Genomic DNA, 16,163 nt, shown 5'->3' on the forward strand with positions numbered 1-16,163 from the left:
AGCTGAGCCAAGCCCTGAGGCAGAGTGGGAGAAGCTAAGCCATTGACCAATGTATGAATGAAGAGGTTTGGAAGTGTGGGGAGGTGCTCACCCAGCCCCACATGACACAAGGCTCCCCAAGGTCCTATCCCGGGTCCTCAGCTCCAGGCCTCGGCCCTGTCTGTCTCCCCTGGCCCTGCTAGCCAAGGGTGACATGGGTGCCAGCTCCTGGAGAAGAGGGCTTTGCAGTCCCCGGAAGATCAGAGCTATTGCTAGAACATGACTGGTCCCTCCTCTGTGGGTGTGTCTGTTTGGTGGGTGGGATCAGGAAGGAGGGAGCTTCCCGGGAAGTCCAGAGGGCTGGAACATGTGGATGTGTCAAGAGGAAGCCCAAGAATTTCTTCTACAAAGAGGATTCCAGTTCAGGCCAAAGCCGACCCAGCTCCACTCTGACTGTCAGAGAGCACAGAGTAGCAGGGAGGGGGCTCCCTGGTGTTGGCTCCTTGGGGCAGTGGGGTGAGTCATCCCTCCAGGACCCTGTGTCCCAGCTCCGCCTCTTCCTCCCCTCTCCCCAGATGGTGAGAAGCGGAACAGCCTGCCCCAGATCCCGGTGCTGTGAGTACAACTGGAAGGCCGGGAACAGCCCCTGGGCTCAGTCTATGTCTGCCCCAGAGAAGGCAGAACAAACAGGGAGCCTCTCCCCCGTAGTTTCTGGTTTCCGGGCCCCAGGGGAGAACACTGGAACCCCAGTATTTCACAAGTGGTGATTTCTCACCAATAAACTTCTCCCAGTAAATTCTTGCAGAGAATTTGTGCCCTTGGCATCATCTTAGGGGGCACTGCTGCTGTCCTCTCCCTCCTGCCCCCCACAGCCTGGGCCATGCTTCCATGTTGTTGCCATCAGGACAGCCTGCTCCTCCAGACAGGCAGGGGGCACAGTGCAGCCCGCCCTCCAGGCACGGTGGGTGGGAGAGGGTGGGCGGAGGCTGCCCTGGGGGAGCGTTGCCAGGCTCTGAGCTCACTTGGCTCCTGCCCTCCCGTCTCCTCCTACAGGAACCTGGAGACTCAGCGGTCCCGCCTCTCAGAAAGCTGTAGCATAGGTGAGCCTGCCCGCCTGCCATCTTCCTCCTGCACCCAGAGGACTCTCTTCCACCTGCTCTTGTGACATCGTCAAGGATTCCCTCGAAGTTACAGAAAAATGAACTTTCCCTATGACCTCTCAATGATGGCTTAAAATATTATTAATCATAATAGCTAACATGTATCGAACAGTTAATACAGGACACCATGTTTGTCTCAGTCAGCTCAGGCTGCCATAACAAAATACCACAGGCTGAGTGGGTGGCTTAAAGGACAGACATCGTTTCTCACAGTTGTGGAGACTGAAAGGTCTGAGATCAAGGTGCCAGCATGGTCGGGTCCTGGTGAGGGCCCTCTTCCTGGCTTGCAGATGGCCACCTTCTGTGTGTCCTCACAGGGTAGAGAGATGGAGACCTCTGGTCTCTCTTCTTCTTGTTATAAGGGCACTAATCCCCTCATGGGGGCCCCAGCCCCATGACCTCATCTCAACCTAATCACCTCCCAAAGGCCCCTCCTCCAAATACCATCACATTTTGGGGGTCAGAGTTTCAACATCTTAATTCAGGGGAGACACAAACATTCAGTCCGTGACAGTGTTAAATACATCACAAGTATTATTTTATTTGGTTTTTACGACATTCCCCAGAAACATTCATTTCACAGAAAGGGAATCTGAGATTAAGGGAGACTAACCAACTTGCCCTAAATAACACAATCAGGCAGTATCGAGCAGGGACTCAAGTGGAGGTACCCTAGGCTCTGTGGCCACTGTGAACCCTGGGACAGCAGCCCCGGTTCTCATCTGACTTCCCCATCCACCCCAGTGATGTCAGCCTTGATTGCACTGGCCTGCACGTGGGAGCCACATGCCTGGTTCCTGATGGTGCCCACTGGGGGAATCTTGCCCAAGGGATGCCCTCTTTCTGTCATTACAGAATCAGACATCTATGCAGAGATTCCCGACGAGACCCTGCGAAGGCCAGGAGGTAGATCCTTGACCCCACCATGTTGGCCACAGCCAGGGCCCTCTGTAGTAACATTGTGCAGATGCATGTGACACCACAGGGGGACTTTCTTTCCTTCCTTCTTCTTCTCCCATGTGTGCCTGATACAGGGACAAACCTGAGTGAGGCACCTTTGGTATGAAAGCCAAGATCATTCTTTGTATGCCCACACTCTTGACCTTTCGTGTGCCTGTGGTGTGTGGGGGGATCTTAAGAGCATGGACATGGCACCCAGCCTTCAGAGGGAACAGGGCAATGGCTTTTCCCTGGGTCTGCAACAATGGAGCCTTCTAGACTCCCTTTCCCAGCCTAGCCCCTGGATCTTGGCTGAGGTGTTGTTGGGGGATCCGGTAACACCTGGGCAGGAGGGGAACCAAGGCTGGCATTAGGACCTGTAGATGCTCAGATTCCCAGGGGTGCCAGCCAGTTTCAACGCTCTTGGACTGTCTGCTTTCTTCATCTGTGCAGGCCCACAGTATGGCATCGCCCGGGAAGATGTGGTTCTGAGTCGCATTCTTGGTGAAGGCTTTTTTGGGGAGGTCTACGAAGGTGTCTACACAAATCACGTGAGTTCCGGAGTCTTTCCTGACACTCCCTTTCTCCTTTTCTGTAAGATGAGAGAGGAGCTTGAATTTTCTAGAGGTGGAGGCAGCTGCCATGCTGTGTGGATCTTCATCCACTTGGCACTTGCACTATTCATGAAATACCAAGGCAGTAATGGAAATGGGAGTCATTTCTAAGAAGAAGAGCAATACCAGGGTCAAAATAGAGCCGGTGTCTGGAGAGCAACGATTGACTCTTGGTGGGAGAATGTGGTTCTGAGAAAAGGAGGGGTGGGATCTGAGGCCAGAGTTGGTCACGAGGCCGCTGAGGGGGCGGGATGAGGTTCACCTGTGTGGTTATACTTCTGCCAGGCCTGGGGGAAAAGCAGAGCTGAAGGAAGGGGCCCGCAAAAATGTAAAAACCAATCACAAAGAGAGAGAAAGAGACCTGGAGCCACATCCGATGATGGCTCTGCACGTGCTCTGGACAAGGCCACTAATGCTGTGCCGATCCCTGGCCCCTCAACCTCAGTGTCCTCATCTGGACCACCAGGGGCTGGAGTTATCTGACCTTGTCTCGAAAGGGCAGTGGGGAAGCGGTGGCGGGAGGCTAGAAATGGGAAGAAGAGGAAAGAGGAAGGAAGGGGGAGAAATGTGCTGTGCAGATGTCACCAGGCCTCCCTTGGCCGGCAGCCAAGCCTGTGGGAAGACCGTGTGATGCTGCGAAGGGGCCGCTCTCTTTTGGGCACCGGGCTGGACCAAGGGACACGGAACATGCTCTCGTTGCAGAAAGGGGAGAAAATCAATGTGGCTGTGAAGACCTGCAAGAAGGACTGTACTCTCGACAACAAGGAGAAGTTCATGAGTGAGGCAGGTGGGTGTCCCCTGGGGAGGGGCACGGTCCTGTGAGCTGGGAAAGACCACTGAGACTCACAGACCTCCAAAACAGGAGGGCGCCCAGAACCCGGGAAGGGAGGCTGTGAACAGCGCTGGGACCCACATGCAGAGGAGGGCTTTCACGTCCCGTTTCTCCCAGTGGGGCGGCCAAGCACATTTCCCAGATGGGACCTGAGAGCCACCCCAGCCCATCCCTCTTGTCCCCAATTTCAGTGATCATGAAGAACCTCGACCACCCGCACATTGTGAAGCTCATCGGCATCATCGAAGAGGAGCCCACCTGGATCATCATGGAACTGTATCCCTTCGGGGAGGTGAGCTGAGGTGACAGAAGGGGAACCCTGCGATGACAGCTGGGCCACAGTTGGGCAGGGCCTCCAGGTGGGATGCATTTAGAGTGGAGGGGCCCTTAACTCGCAGCTTCCTGACTTCTGTATTCAGCTGAAACAACCCAGAGACCTTTTGTAGAGGAAATTGCTGGAAGGTCTCTCCAGCCTGGGTTCACCCTCCCGCCCCTGTGCCTCCAAAGAAGGGCCGGTGGCTGCCTGCGGCCTGGCCCCCTGGCTCATGCTGAGGCCAAGCCAGGGTCCTGATGGCACCTTCCCCCTTCCCACAGCTGGGCCACTACCTGGAGCGGAACAAGAACTCCCTGAAGGTACTCACTCTCGTCCTGTACTCGCTGCAGATTTGCAAGGCCATGGCCTACCTGGAGAGCATCAACTGTGTGCACAGGTGGGCTGGGGAGGAAGCCGGGCCCCTCATCTGATCCTGGAGAGGTCGGGGTAAAGCGGGCCTTTGGAGTTGCACAGACCTGTGTTAAATCCCCAGCATTGGTCCTGCCTAATGTGACAACTTGAGCACCTTCTGTGAACTATCTCCTCATCTGAAAAGTGGAAATAGTGATATATACCTCACAGGATTGTTATTAAGAGTGAATCTCAAGTCCTAGATATCTGATTATAAGTCAGTGCATGCTAGCCCACTTCCCTGTGGGTTCTGAGAGATTGGTTCTCTGATTACTCTGAGCTGGCTCTCCTCTGACTCGCTTGTTTGGTGGCACAGGCTCAGGCAGGAGGGACTTGGCCAGGGCCACACTGGGAAGATCCTGGGGTCTGGGCCCTTCCAGCCTGTGCAACTAGCACTCCCCTGGTCCCCAGCACCCACGGGTTGCCAAGTCCAATCCTCCGTTTGGCTGTGGAACCGGCCCCTTCTCCACCTGGCTTTGTTCCAAAGGAGGCCCCTACCAGGGTGGGACGTGTTGCCCGGCAGGAGACCGGGGGCTGCTCTCAGAGTACTGGGGTGGGCGGGTGAATTCTTCACACCAACACCGCTGACATCTGATATGTGGCCTTCTTGGATGATACTATGCAAAGCAATGTTGGAGGATATAAGCATTCATTCATTCATTCATTCACTCATTCGACAAATATTAGAGAACTCCTACCCTGTGCCTCCAGGTGCTCTCCTGGGCTCTGGGAGAAAGTCACAATCAAAACAGACAAAAATCCCTTTCCTGTGACGCTTCCCCTCTGGCAGGAGGGTGAGACATGATTCTTCTTGGGGCAAAGGTAGTGGGACAATAGATTTGTTCCTGTTTGTCTGTGTGACGTTGTGGTCGTGCTATGAAGTCATCTTTTCAATAATAAAGACAAATGATAGGGTGTGGAGCCTGCCTGTGAGAAGCAAGCAGATGAACCACTTGGGGTTAGAAGTGAGGCCAGGAACATGAGGTAAATTGAGTCAGTGCATGCACCCTGGGAGTGAGAGCTCAGTCTGGAGTTAGGCTGCCTGGGCCGACCCTGTTTCGCACCAGGAACCTTCTGCGCAGCTTCCTTCAGGTCCCTGTGCCCAGGCTCTCCTCTGAACCAGGGGCTACGGGGTCTCCATGTCACGACTCAGGGTCTGGGAAGCACGTGGTGCTTCCGGCAATCCTAGTGCCCCAGGGGCATTAGCTACAGCCGCTGCTGCTGTAGCCGCCACAAAAGCCTCTCAGTCCCGTGGAATTGCAAACGGGAGATAGAGCTCAGCACGAGCTGGAAGATGGCCAAGGGCCTCGTGTGTCGGGGGGTTGGAGGGCCAGCCCGGGCTCCCACCTGAGCTGGGCTGCAGCAAGACCACTCTCTGGGTCAGAGAACGGCTGACCCACAGAAGCTGCCTAGCTCTGCTCCGGAGACTGGGTCCCTGGCCAGCACTCTTCTCCTTCGTCTCTCTGTCCATGTGTCTGTCTGTCTGTCTCTCTGAAGCATTCTGAACCGCCTCACCCTCGTCTTTGCATCTTTCTTCCAGGGACATCGCCGTCCGAAATATCCTGGTGGCCTCTGCTAACTGTGTGAAGCTGGGGGACTTTGGCCTCTCCCGATACATTGAGGAAGAGGAGTATTACAAAGGTGAGGGGGGGCAGCGTTTCTGCCTCTGCTTTGCCCCTGGAGGGGTCACTGCAGCCAAAATGCCAGAGGAAAGTCTCTGGTCAAGGGTCCATAGGTCCTCGGGTCTCTGGAGAATAGGCTGGATTTCTGGATAATTCTGGATCTTTCTTCCCAAAATATCTCCTGTCAACCTCTTTGTCCACCCAAAGCCTCTGTGACTCGGCTCCCCATCAAATGGATGGCCCCCGAGTCCATTAACTTCCGCCGCTTCACGACGGCCAGCGACGTCTGGATGTTTGGTGAGTGGAGTTTCGGGAAGGCGTGGAGAAGGGCTTCAATTCTCACCTCCGTGACCAGGCTAAGAGGGGCTGCAGGGAGCGGGGGTCTGGACCCCCACCCTGGGCTGCAAAGGTTCTGTTTGCTGCAGCCACAGAGAAGTCCCAAAAGTGGGGAGGCCAGTGGTGGGTTGGGGGTGATACGGGCTAAGGGCCAGCCGGGGCAGTCTTGGTTAATCTTCCTAGAACAGGTTCTTGAGACAAATGTGTGCTCCACCAACCAGCCCCAGGGACTAATGTGGGGACACCCGGGAGGGGACCCTCAAAGGAAACACTGAGGTTTGCTCTGAGAAGGAGATGTGGGGAGAGGGGATAACAAAGCCAAGTGATGGACAGACAGCCCCTGATGGGACACACAGCCATGTGGATTATCTCTCTCGGTTCTCCAGGCTGACCCAGTCAAATCTCGTTATTATTATTCCCGTTTTCCAGATAAGGAAACTGAGGCTAAGGTGAATAGGGGCTTGCCCGTGATAACACAGGCAGCAAGTGTTGGTGCTGGTGTTCCACTCCCGGCTTTCTGATAGAGGCTTCACCGCCTCCTAAGAGAAGGCATTGGTGGTCCCAACAACGTGCCTTTGACTGCCCCCTCCTCATCCCGTGGATCTAATAGCCCCACGTGGAAGGGGTCTGGGGTCTGGAGGGGGGGCCATGGTTCACTTACAGATGCAGGTGATGGGTCCCTCGGTGGACCGCCATGGTGGGCAAGATCCCAGGGATGCTAGAGGCGGGGTGGGGAAGATGGGAGCTCCTCCCAGCAGGGACTGAGTACTGACTGCCATGGGGTTGTTCGTGGGGAGGGCCAACTGGCCTCTCCAGGCACGAGTTCCCCCCAGAGCAGGTCCTGACCCTCCCCTCCTGCCCTTAGCCGTGTGCATGTGGGAGATCCTGAGCTTTGGGAAGCAGCCCTTCTTCTGGCTGGAGAACAAGGATGTCATCGGGGTGCTGGAGAAGGGGGACCGGCTGCCCAAGCCCGACCTCTGCCCGCCTATTCTCTACACCCTCATGACCCGCTGCTGGGACTACGACCCCAGCGAGCGGCCCCGCTTTACCGAGCTCGTGTGCAGCCTCAGGTGAGCACAGAGCGAGGGGTCAGGGGCGGTGGGAACAGGGCCCCCGGAACGCGAGGCTCCTCTGCGGCAGCGCCTACAGGTTCGCAACGTACCTCCTAAACAAGATGTGGCCAGTGTCCTCGTCCCCACCTTACGGGCGAGAGAAGTCAGGTGCAGAGCTGGCGACTCCCCGCGGCGGGGACGGGTGGGGCCTGCCCTCTGACCAGCACCGAGCCAGGAGTCCGGGCGGGTGAGCCGATGCTCCCAGCAGCAGCACGTGCCGCCTGTTACGGAGGCTCGGCAGCTCCACCGGGGACGGAAGCTGGAAACCGAGTTCACCGCAGACGGGAACTCAGGCATGGCGAGCCTGGGTGAGCCCGCGCGGCCGGCGGCCCCGCCCCCGAGCCCAGCTCCTGGCTCCTAGCATGCTCTTAGAGGTGTGTTTTAGGTTTGAAGGGAAAGCACTGAAGTGCTGTGCTCTTTGCATTGGTGAGGGGGCGCACCTGACAGGCGCTGGCCTGGGCGCAGGACCGGCTTTCCCAGCAGCACCTTTTGCCTCTCCTGCCGCCATTGGTCGTTCTTCTCAGACAGCAGGGAAGGGAGGGGCTTTTGACCGTTAAGACAGTGACCCAGGTCACCTCGCCCTTCTGAATAGAGCCTCGGTGGCCTGAGGGTCTGAACCATCTCAGCTGCCCAAGAGCCATTATTCCCTGGGGACTGAGAGGTCCCAAGTGAGGGGTGCTGTCCATGTACATTTTAGAGGGTCCCCCTGTTTCCTTGGTGGCCTGCCTGCTGTCAGTTCCTCTTTGGGTGGTCTTACTTCTTTTGGGGTCCTTTAGGGCAGCGGTCAGCACACTTTTTCTGTAAAGAGCCAGATAGTAAATATTCTGGGCTTTGCAGGCCATACCACCTCTGTGGAAACTATTCAGCTCGGATGCTGGAACTCGAAAGGCCCCCTAGGCAATGCATAAATGAGTGGGCTAGCTGGGTTTCCATAACCTTTATTTGTGGACACTGAAATTTGAGTTTCATCTAATTTTCACATCACAAAATATTTTCTTCTTTGCATTGTTTTCCATTGTTAAAACATAAAAACCATCTTTAGTTTGGGGCCTTACAAAAATAGACAGGGCTGATGTGGCCTGTAGGCCCTAAGTTGCTGATCCTGCTTTAGGACATCTAGTGCTCGGTTAATGTTCAATATGGCAGCTTTAAACACTGTAGTCAACATGCTGGCCTTTTTTTAGGACAAGAAAATAGCTGCTGGAAACTGCCTTGGGGGAGGGCCCCCAGGGAGGAAGCTGGGAAGGCCCAGGCTGGGACAGAGGGAAGGGCACTGCATTGATTCGTAGGAGCAGGGGCTCCAGCACAGTCTGCAGGACCTCCAGCTTAAAAGGCCCCTCTGTTGCTGTCTATCCCTCCACTAACACTCCTGATTAATTCTAGACTCATCTGTGGGTCCCTTATAAGAGAGATTAGAGAAGTCAGAGGGTTCCAGGAGAAAAGTATTCGAAAGGTGTAGCTGAGAGGGCTAAAGCTCTGGGTGATGAGGGTGGGGGTCTTAATTCACTCTGGGGGCTGAGAACCATGAGGAGCTGGGACAGGGGTCTCTCCCACAGCGGAGAGGCATGCCCCCTTAGAGGCACCAGGCCCACCCCTCACGTGGATGGAGTTGGGAGCAGACTTTTCTGGTGTGATCTGAAGGATCCCAAAGACCCAGGGACCCCAGGATGCCTCCCTCAAACCACAGCCTGACAGTCGCCCATTAGAGTTAAGAAAATAGTAGATGAGTGTTTCCCAATCTTTTGGGGTAAGAAGGGCCCTTGTAATGTCAAATTTTGAGAATTCCTCCATGTAACAATAGTTACACTTTTAGAATCTATTGATGACAAAATGGAGTAAACTATATAATGAATTTGTTATTACACGCAGTATAATGTATATACATCTGAAAACACATTACCAAATATTGCATATTTAGTAGTACTCTTAAAAATGATTAAAGAAGACAATCTGGGTGATACAAACACATTTTATTTAACACTTCTTGGAGCGGGCAGTCTCCATTCCCAATGGTCCAGAAAACGGCAAAATGGAGTCAAAAGCAGAAAGCTCTTTTAGGGTAAAGAAGAAGGAAGAAGGAAGAGAAAAATAGAAAGTGAATGAGGAACAAGGAAGTATGTATAGAGCCCAGAGTCAGCTTGGCGTTTGGGATGTGCTGACTGGGCGGACTGTGTTTCTGGTCAAGCAGAGCCTCTAGAAGGACACGAAAGTTCTCTAAGTTTCAGTTTGCTCACGTGGCACCCAGGCAGGAGCACCTCCATCTTGGGCCCAGAAATTTATTTCCCCAGTCCATAATACTTGGTCTACAGACCATCCTTGGTGCACAGATGAACATGTGAATTCATGGACCCCTGCAGTCAGTCCGGAGTCCTCTGGGGTTGGTGATTCCCAGGTTGGGAACCACTGGATTGGGTAAGAAGGGCGAGAATCCCCATAGCTAACCTGGCAGGGAGTCCACAGCCTTTTCCCATGAGCACACACCAGGAGTGCATTGGGGGGATGTTTAGTGAGAAACGGGAGATGGAGAACACAGGCCTCGGTCATGAAGTTGTCTGGGACCTTAGAAATCTATGTGAGGGGTCAGTGCCAACAGGAGGCACAGGAATGCAAGAGGCGTGGGGAGGTGAGCTGGAGACACGCTTCCACTGCCATTTTGGGCTGGGACTGGCTCTCCAAGGATGTTTTCCCACAGTGGATCCATTCCTGTGATCCTCCCAACCGCAGTGTGGGAGTGACCTCAGGTTCCATATCCCCACCTATCTCAGACGGGTCTCCCCAGCCCACTCTGCAGAGGAGATAGAAATTGGATTCAGCAGTCCTCCTCCAGGCCTCTCTGGGCCTCTCAGGGCTTTGGTGAAAGGCAGAGAGGAGCCGCCAGGAGGTTTTTTGGGTTTTTTTGTTTTTGTGAGGAAGATTGGCCCTGAGCTAACATCTGTTGCCAATCTTCCTCTTTTGCTTGAGGAAGACTGTTGCTAAGCTAACATCTGTGCCAGTCTTCCTCCATTTTGTATGTGGGATGCTGCCACAGCTGGCTTGTTGAGAAGTGTGTAGGTCTGTGCCCGGGATCCAAACTCATGAATCCTGGGCCACCAAAGCAGAGTGCACAAACTTAACCATTATGCCACCAGCCCAGCCCCCCCAGGAGTATTTTTGACTTTGTTTCTCTCTCCTTGTCTGACCTGACTCCTTGGCAGTGACGTTTATCAGATGGAGAAAGACATCGACACAGAGCAGGAGAGGAATGCTCGCTATCGACCTCCCAAAATCTTGGAGCCCACAGCCCTCCAGGAGCCCCCACCCAAGGTAAGCCAAGCCCTGGCCTCGCCAGTCCTGTGGGTCACAGCAGAGCTGGGGCCCCAACTGGTTCGTTCCTGGCCTGACTGTGACTTCCCTTCCCAGCATAGGGAGGATGTGCCCCCACAGTCCTCTCAGCCCTTCAGCCCAACCGCCCATCAGCACTGAACTCAGCCCCTCACATTGGTGCCCTGGCAGGCGGAATATGAGACAGCAAGAGAGCAGACACCTTGTGGGGCAGCTGAGGCAGGAAATCACCCTGCAAACATTTCCCTCAAGAGGCTGGAGCACTTTTCTTTCTGGTGGTTTTAGGAACAAATGAGATCCCCCTGAGGGCACATGATTGGGAGTGTCCTTGGGTCCCTTAGGTCCAACCTCTGGGTCCATACCCTCCATGGCATCTCTGGGCTCAGGAGCCAGCGCTCCACCGCCATCCATTAGGTGGGCGGGTTTTGAGGGACCGTTCGTGTTTTAGTCTGCTCGGGTGCTGTAACAAGACACCATAAACTGAGTGGCTTAAACAGCAGGCAGTTGTGGACGCCAGGAAGCCCAAAATCAAGGTGCTGGCAGATTCAAGGTCTGATGAGGGCTCTCTTCCTGGCTTGCAGATTGCTGCCTTCTCGCTGTGTCCTCATATGGCAGAGAGAGTGACAGCTCTGGTGTCTCTTCTTCTAATAAGAACACTAATCCCATCATAAGGGTCCCACCCTCATGACCTCGTCTAACCCTACTTACCTCCCAAATGCCCCCCTGCAAATATCATCACATTGAGAGTTAGGGTTGCAACATACGCATTTGGAGGGACACAGACATTCAATCCATAACAAAGCCCTATCTGGTCCAGGGCCCTTCCTCACTGACCCCCCTGCCTAGCATGCCCCAGTTCCTTCCCTCACTCAGGGCCCCACTCAGTTGTCATCTCCTCCAGGAAGCTGCTGTGAGTGCCTGAGCCCTCAGTGACCTCCTGTCTCTGAATGTCCATGGCTGTCGACGGGTGGCTTGGCAGGTGCCCCCACATCTAGGAAGGTTACACACACAGAGACTGGGAACCCCTCCAGTTAGTGATGGCCCCCAGGAGGGCAGAGAGGCTGGCCCCTTTGTACCTTCTCATCGTTCAGCATGTAGTGGGTGTTTGTAATGGATACAAATGACTGTAATGATAACTTTGCCCCTCATCTCTCCTTCATTCTGAACAAGCCTGACCTGTCTCCGACCCGATATTCCCCTTGGTGAGCTGTGGTCCCTCAAGGAGAGACACATGGCCTGAGTCCTCTCTGTGTTCTCTCCCCAGCCCAGCCGCCCCAAGTACAGAACCCCTCCACAAACCAACCTTCTGGCTCCCACACTGCAGTTCCAGGTAAACATGTAGCCGGCGGGCTGGGAGTGTTTGGGGCCCTTCCTCGTCTAGGTCCTTCCTGAAATTTCATCCTCATGCCTTTAAGGAGAAGCAGTCATCTGCTCAGGTAACGGAGATGGCCTGTTTTGGCTCTTCTTTGGTATCTAGAAAAGAACTCGAACTCAGAGTACCCAGAGATCAAAAGACTCAAAATGCGATTCCACCGGGCTATCCTCAGCTGAGATGTGCCATCTGTCCACAGTGTTTGCTGCTCCGTGTGCCTGCCTACAGCTCCCTCTTCTTGTCCAAGGCCTCGTTGGCCTCCTGTCCTAAGCAAAGCCTTCTGAGAAGGAACCCCAGGCAGCTGGGGACAGTTGATATTCCCCAGAGAATGGAGTTGCTCCCTGGGGCTCCCCACAGAGGGCCTGGCCAGAACCTAGTGGCCAGTGAAGAGAGAGCAGGTTCCATCCGAGCTTTCCTCTCTCCTCCATCATTGCCAACCATGGGAACTCCTGTGCTTTAGGGCCCTGTCTCAGAAGGTCTCTGTCCTGTGTCACTCTCTTGCATCTCAGTTGTAAGGAGCCCAGGTCACTGTCTTTTCTTCTCTTACATCGCTCAGCTCAGAGTTGCTGCTCAGTAATGGAGCATCTCAGTCAGTAGAAGCGTGTCTGTTTATTTGGTTCTCCTTACAGAAAGCTGATGTCCCACGGTCATATATTTCTCAAGGAAACACCCCAGGACCAAAACAACCCCGACCAAGAGCTAACAGACAATTCTTCTTCATGTGGAAAAAAACCTCAATGCAGAAGATAAAAGCAATGTCCCTAGAATGCTGTTTAAAATGCTGATTTAAAAATGCCCGCACACACATACGTGTAGGGCAATCATGTGTGTCAGTTTGTAACGTGACCGTGAAAAGTGAATCCTTTCTGAAGAGTCCTGAGGGAGGAGACGTGTTCTCAGTAGATCTGTCACTTGTGTGGACCCATGGTATGCAGAGCATCTGGGGAGGGCTGTTAGATGAATAAGGGGCCACGGTGGCTGCACTGACTCCTAGCTAACAGCCGTATGTGTTGCTCCACCGTGCCTCTCAAACAGGGCCAGCAAAATGCTCACACCACGTGCTTTATTAGCTCCTGGAGAGCAAGTCCTGTTTCTCCCATGGTGCTCATGTATCGTTTCTCTGTGCTCGTGTTTGTAGCAGCTAATTGTCCACCTTCTTGCCTTGTCCCTGTGCCTGGTGCTTCTTTGCTTCTCCGGAATAGGTCCCCGAGGGTCTGTGTGCCAGCTCACCTACGCTCACCAGCCCTATGGAGTACCCATCTCCTGTAAACTCGCTGCACACCCCGCCTCTCCACCGGCACAATGTCTTCAAGCGCCACAGCATGCGGGTAAGAGGGCACTGCATGCTGGGTCCCAGCCCGGACTGAGGAGGCTGATGGAGGGAGGTGCCTGGGACACTGGGAACCCCATGTCCTCAGGCTCAGGAGGTGCCCTCCATGTTTCCATGCACCAGTCAGACCACAGAGGGGCTCTCTGACTCCCTCTCCTTTGCAAACACATCAGAGGCTGGGGGCCAAGCCAGGCTCTGCTCCTGAGGACACCAGCTGGCTCCAGACCTGCCCCTGCCCAGACTCTGGTGCTGCGGCGAATGATATAAAATCTCCCACTTTCCCGAGCCCTGGGGGTAGTGTAGAGGCTTGTGGGCAAAGGGCAGCCAAGCCTAAAGGTGCTAGAGAATAAAAGATCCTGGATGTTCTGCTCTGCCCTTCCCGCCTGATTGCTTTGGTTGCTAAATCTCTCTTGAGTCAAAGGAAAGGCTTCCTTGTGGCTGCCAGTCGTGCTGCTTTTGTAAAAGTTGCTACTGTACAAAAAGGAGCTTGGGGGCTAGTGTGCAACAAAGCCCCCTCCCCAGTCACCTCTTTGTTGTCAACCGCCGATGTATTCATGCAAGACATTTCAAGTGCAGTATACATCACTCTAAAAATTTTGGGGAAAACTGCATGTTTATTACAACAGATTTAGAAAATGGAGGAAAGTATGTTGGTATATTCTCTGTGATTACTCTTAATTTACTAAAATTTTGAAACGAGTTAGATAACTTACAATTCTAGGCAGCAAGATCTATTGTGGAATCAATTTTTTCCCTGATCTAGTACATTTTTCTCTTTTACGTTAATTTAACCAATTTCTATCTTAGCATATACTTAACAATAAAACTGCATTTTTGAGCGTGGACTATAATTTGGGCAGTGTTCGGTTCCTCCGCCCTTCTGTCCTTAACTCTTTATTCATAATTAATTGAGTTTTAGTGAGTTTTGCTTTAAAACATGTCCCTGTAGAAAGAAGCTATTTTGCACGTTTGAAGGGTGGTGTTGCCTTTGTCAAACCCCTGTGTGACCGTAAGGACTTCCTTTAGCTCCCTAAGGACAGACTGTGCAGCAGGAAAAAAGACCTTTTGTGTCAAGGGTTTAGAAGTACTTGCCATAAGACAAGTCTGCCTAAAAGAGCATAATGAGCATTTCTTTAAATAAAGGAAAAAAAGTTAAAAATATGAACTCCATTTTACGGTCTACGCAGAAACACCGGGAAAGCCCCTCCAGGTAGAATGCTGACACGGCATAACGGTGCCCTGCAAAGCACTGATCAAAAGCCAGAGGGGGTTTTCTCAGGAAAACAGCGTTTCTACTGACTGACTCTATTGCCTGACTCATCTGGGATTCTGTGAGATTCCACACCAGAGTCAGATGGCAGTCATCTCCCTCTTGAAGACCTCACGACTGAGGTTTAAAATAATAGTAAAAATGCAGTAAACAGCGCCTTTGGCAGGGACACCCTGCCGAGCGCTGTGCCCGGGGCTGAAGGGAGAACAAGGCAGTCCTGCCTTCAGTGAGCTTACAGGTGGGCGGAAGGAGCACACCAGGTGCACACTCGCCTGCAGTGAAGCCACCGGGAGTGGCACACAGAGATAGGGCGAAAGTGCCGTGAGAGTCCCGAGGGGAGAGCAACTCTTTCCAGCTTCTTTTTTCAGCTGGGCCTCGAAGGATGGGGACGATTTGGAGAGGAAGAAGCTGGGATGTGGGGAATGAAAGAGGAAGAGGCGTCAGTAGGAGCCAAAGCTGAGGGATGGGAAAGCATAGGGCGGGTGCAGGAGCTGTTTGCCTAGAACGAGGAAGGGTGTGTGTCGAGGTGGAAATGAGGCTGGCAGGATGGGGGGCAGACAAATTATGGGAGGTGTCACAGCTTGTGAGAGTCATTTTAAAAAACCGCAAAGACCTGATTCCTTTTAAGAGTGACCAGCAATGTAAGTATCTGTCACCTGATAAGAATATCTGAGGTACATTTCAGACAAGTAAGCCTTAAAGACATTCAATATTTTTTTTCTACTTTCTCTCCCCAAATCCCCCCAGTGCATAGTTGTATATCTTAGTTGTGGGTCCTTCTAGTTGTGGCATGTGGGACGCCTCCTCAACGTGGCCTGACGAGCGGTACCATGTCCGCACCCAGGATCCGAACCCACAAAATCCTGGGCCGCTGTAGCAGAGCGTGCAAACTTAACCACTCGGCCACGGGGCCGGCCCTGACATTCAATTTTTTTAAATCTCATTTTATTATGAGATTGGAAGACATAGGAACAAATCTTCCAACACACGTTAAAATATTTGGTAAGGTGGTGATCAGACCTGGGGCATACTAAACATTTGAGTGGTGGGCATCTTCTTTTAGCACTTACAAAACTACACAGTGCTTTCTTGAGTCTGGTCAGGCGTCCCACCGGTATTTACTTTAGTCTTCCTTAGACCCTACATGTTTCCTATACCTGGAGGGCCCTAACTCTCTCTTCAGAATGTTCGACACTAGTTTCTCTTTGTTACTATTTGCTGAGAGTATGGGACAGCTGTCCCACTGTGTTTGCAGGTGTTGGCATTTAATGGTGGATATTTATAGCCTTAAAATTCCCTCATTTTGGAGGATCAGCCTCTGTGAGATAAATCTTATGTATTTTTTATCAATTTTATGATTATAAAATACTCTTATGTTCTGAAATTTGTGTTCTTAGAAGGTCTAACTCAGTAGCTCTCAGCTGAAGTGATCTGGCCTCCAAGGGGGCACTTGGCGATGCCTGGAGGCATTTTTGTTACAACTAGGGAGGTGCTACAGGCATCTAGTGGCTGGAGTTGCTCCTCAGCGTCTACGACATATGGGGAATCTTCC

General features: G+C 53.0%; 1 protein-coding gene across 22 annotated transcripts in view; it reads left to right on the forward strand.

Annotated features, from left to right (window-relative positions):
- PTK2B (protein tyrosine kinase 2 beta) overlaps nt 1-16,163 on the forward strand; it is a 123,421-nt gene that overhangs the window by 99,571 nt on the left and 7,687 nt on the right. For 13 of the 22 annotated variants that reach the window (XM_023636191.2, XM_023636190.2, XM_023636194.2 and 10 more), the window contains exons 12-24: nt 555-594; nt 1,033-1,079; nt 1,995-2,045; nt 2,532-2,629; nt 3,395-3,479; nt 3,716-3,816; nt 4,119-4,234; nt 5,789-5,889; nt 6,078-6,167; nt 7,072-7,276; nt 10,513-10,621; nt 11,904-11,969; nt 13,214-13,339. In XM_023636191.2, the coding sequence (XP_023491959.2) occupies nt 555-594; nt 1,033-1,079; nt 1,995-2,045; nt 2,532-2,629; nt 3,395-3,479; nt 3,716-3,816; nt 4,119-4,234; nt 5,789-5,889; nt 6,078-6,167; nt 7,072-7,276; nt 10,513-10,621; nt 11,904-11,969; nt 13,214-13,339 (1,235 nt within the window). The remainder of the gene's footprint in view (nt 1-554; nt 595-1,032; nt 1,080-1,994; nt 2,046-2,531; nt 2,630-3,394; nt 3,480-3,715; nt 3,817-4,118; nt 4,235-5,788; nt 5,890-6,077; nt 6,168-7,071; nt 7,277-10,512; nt 10,622-11,903; nt 11,970-13,213; nt 13,340-16,163) is intronic. The other 9 variants (XM_023636193.2, XM_070256664.1, XM_070256616.1 and 6 more) reach the window with 3 other exon arrangements.

The sequence above is a fragment of the Equus caballus genome, chromosome 2 (genome assembly GCF_041296265.1).
Source record: "Equus caballus isolate H_3958 breed thoroughbred chromosome 2, TB-T2T, whole genome shotgun sequence".
Taxonomy (NCBI): Eukaryota; Metazoa; Chordata; class Mammalia; order Perissodactyla; family Equidae; genus Equus; species Equus caballus.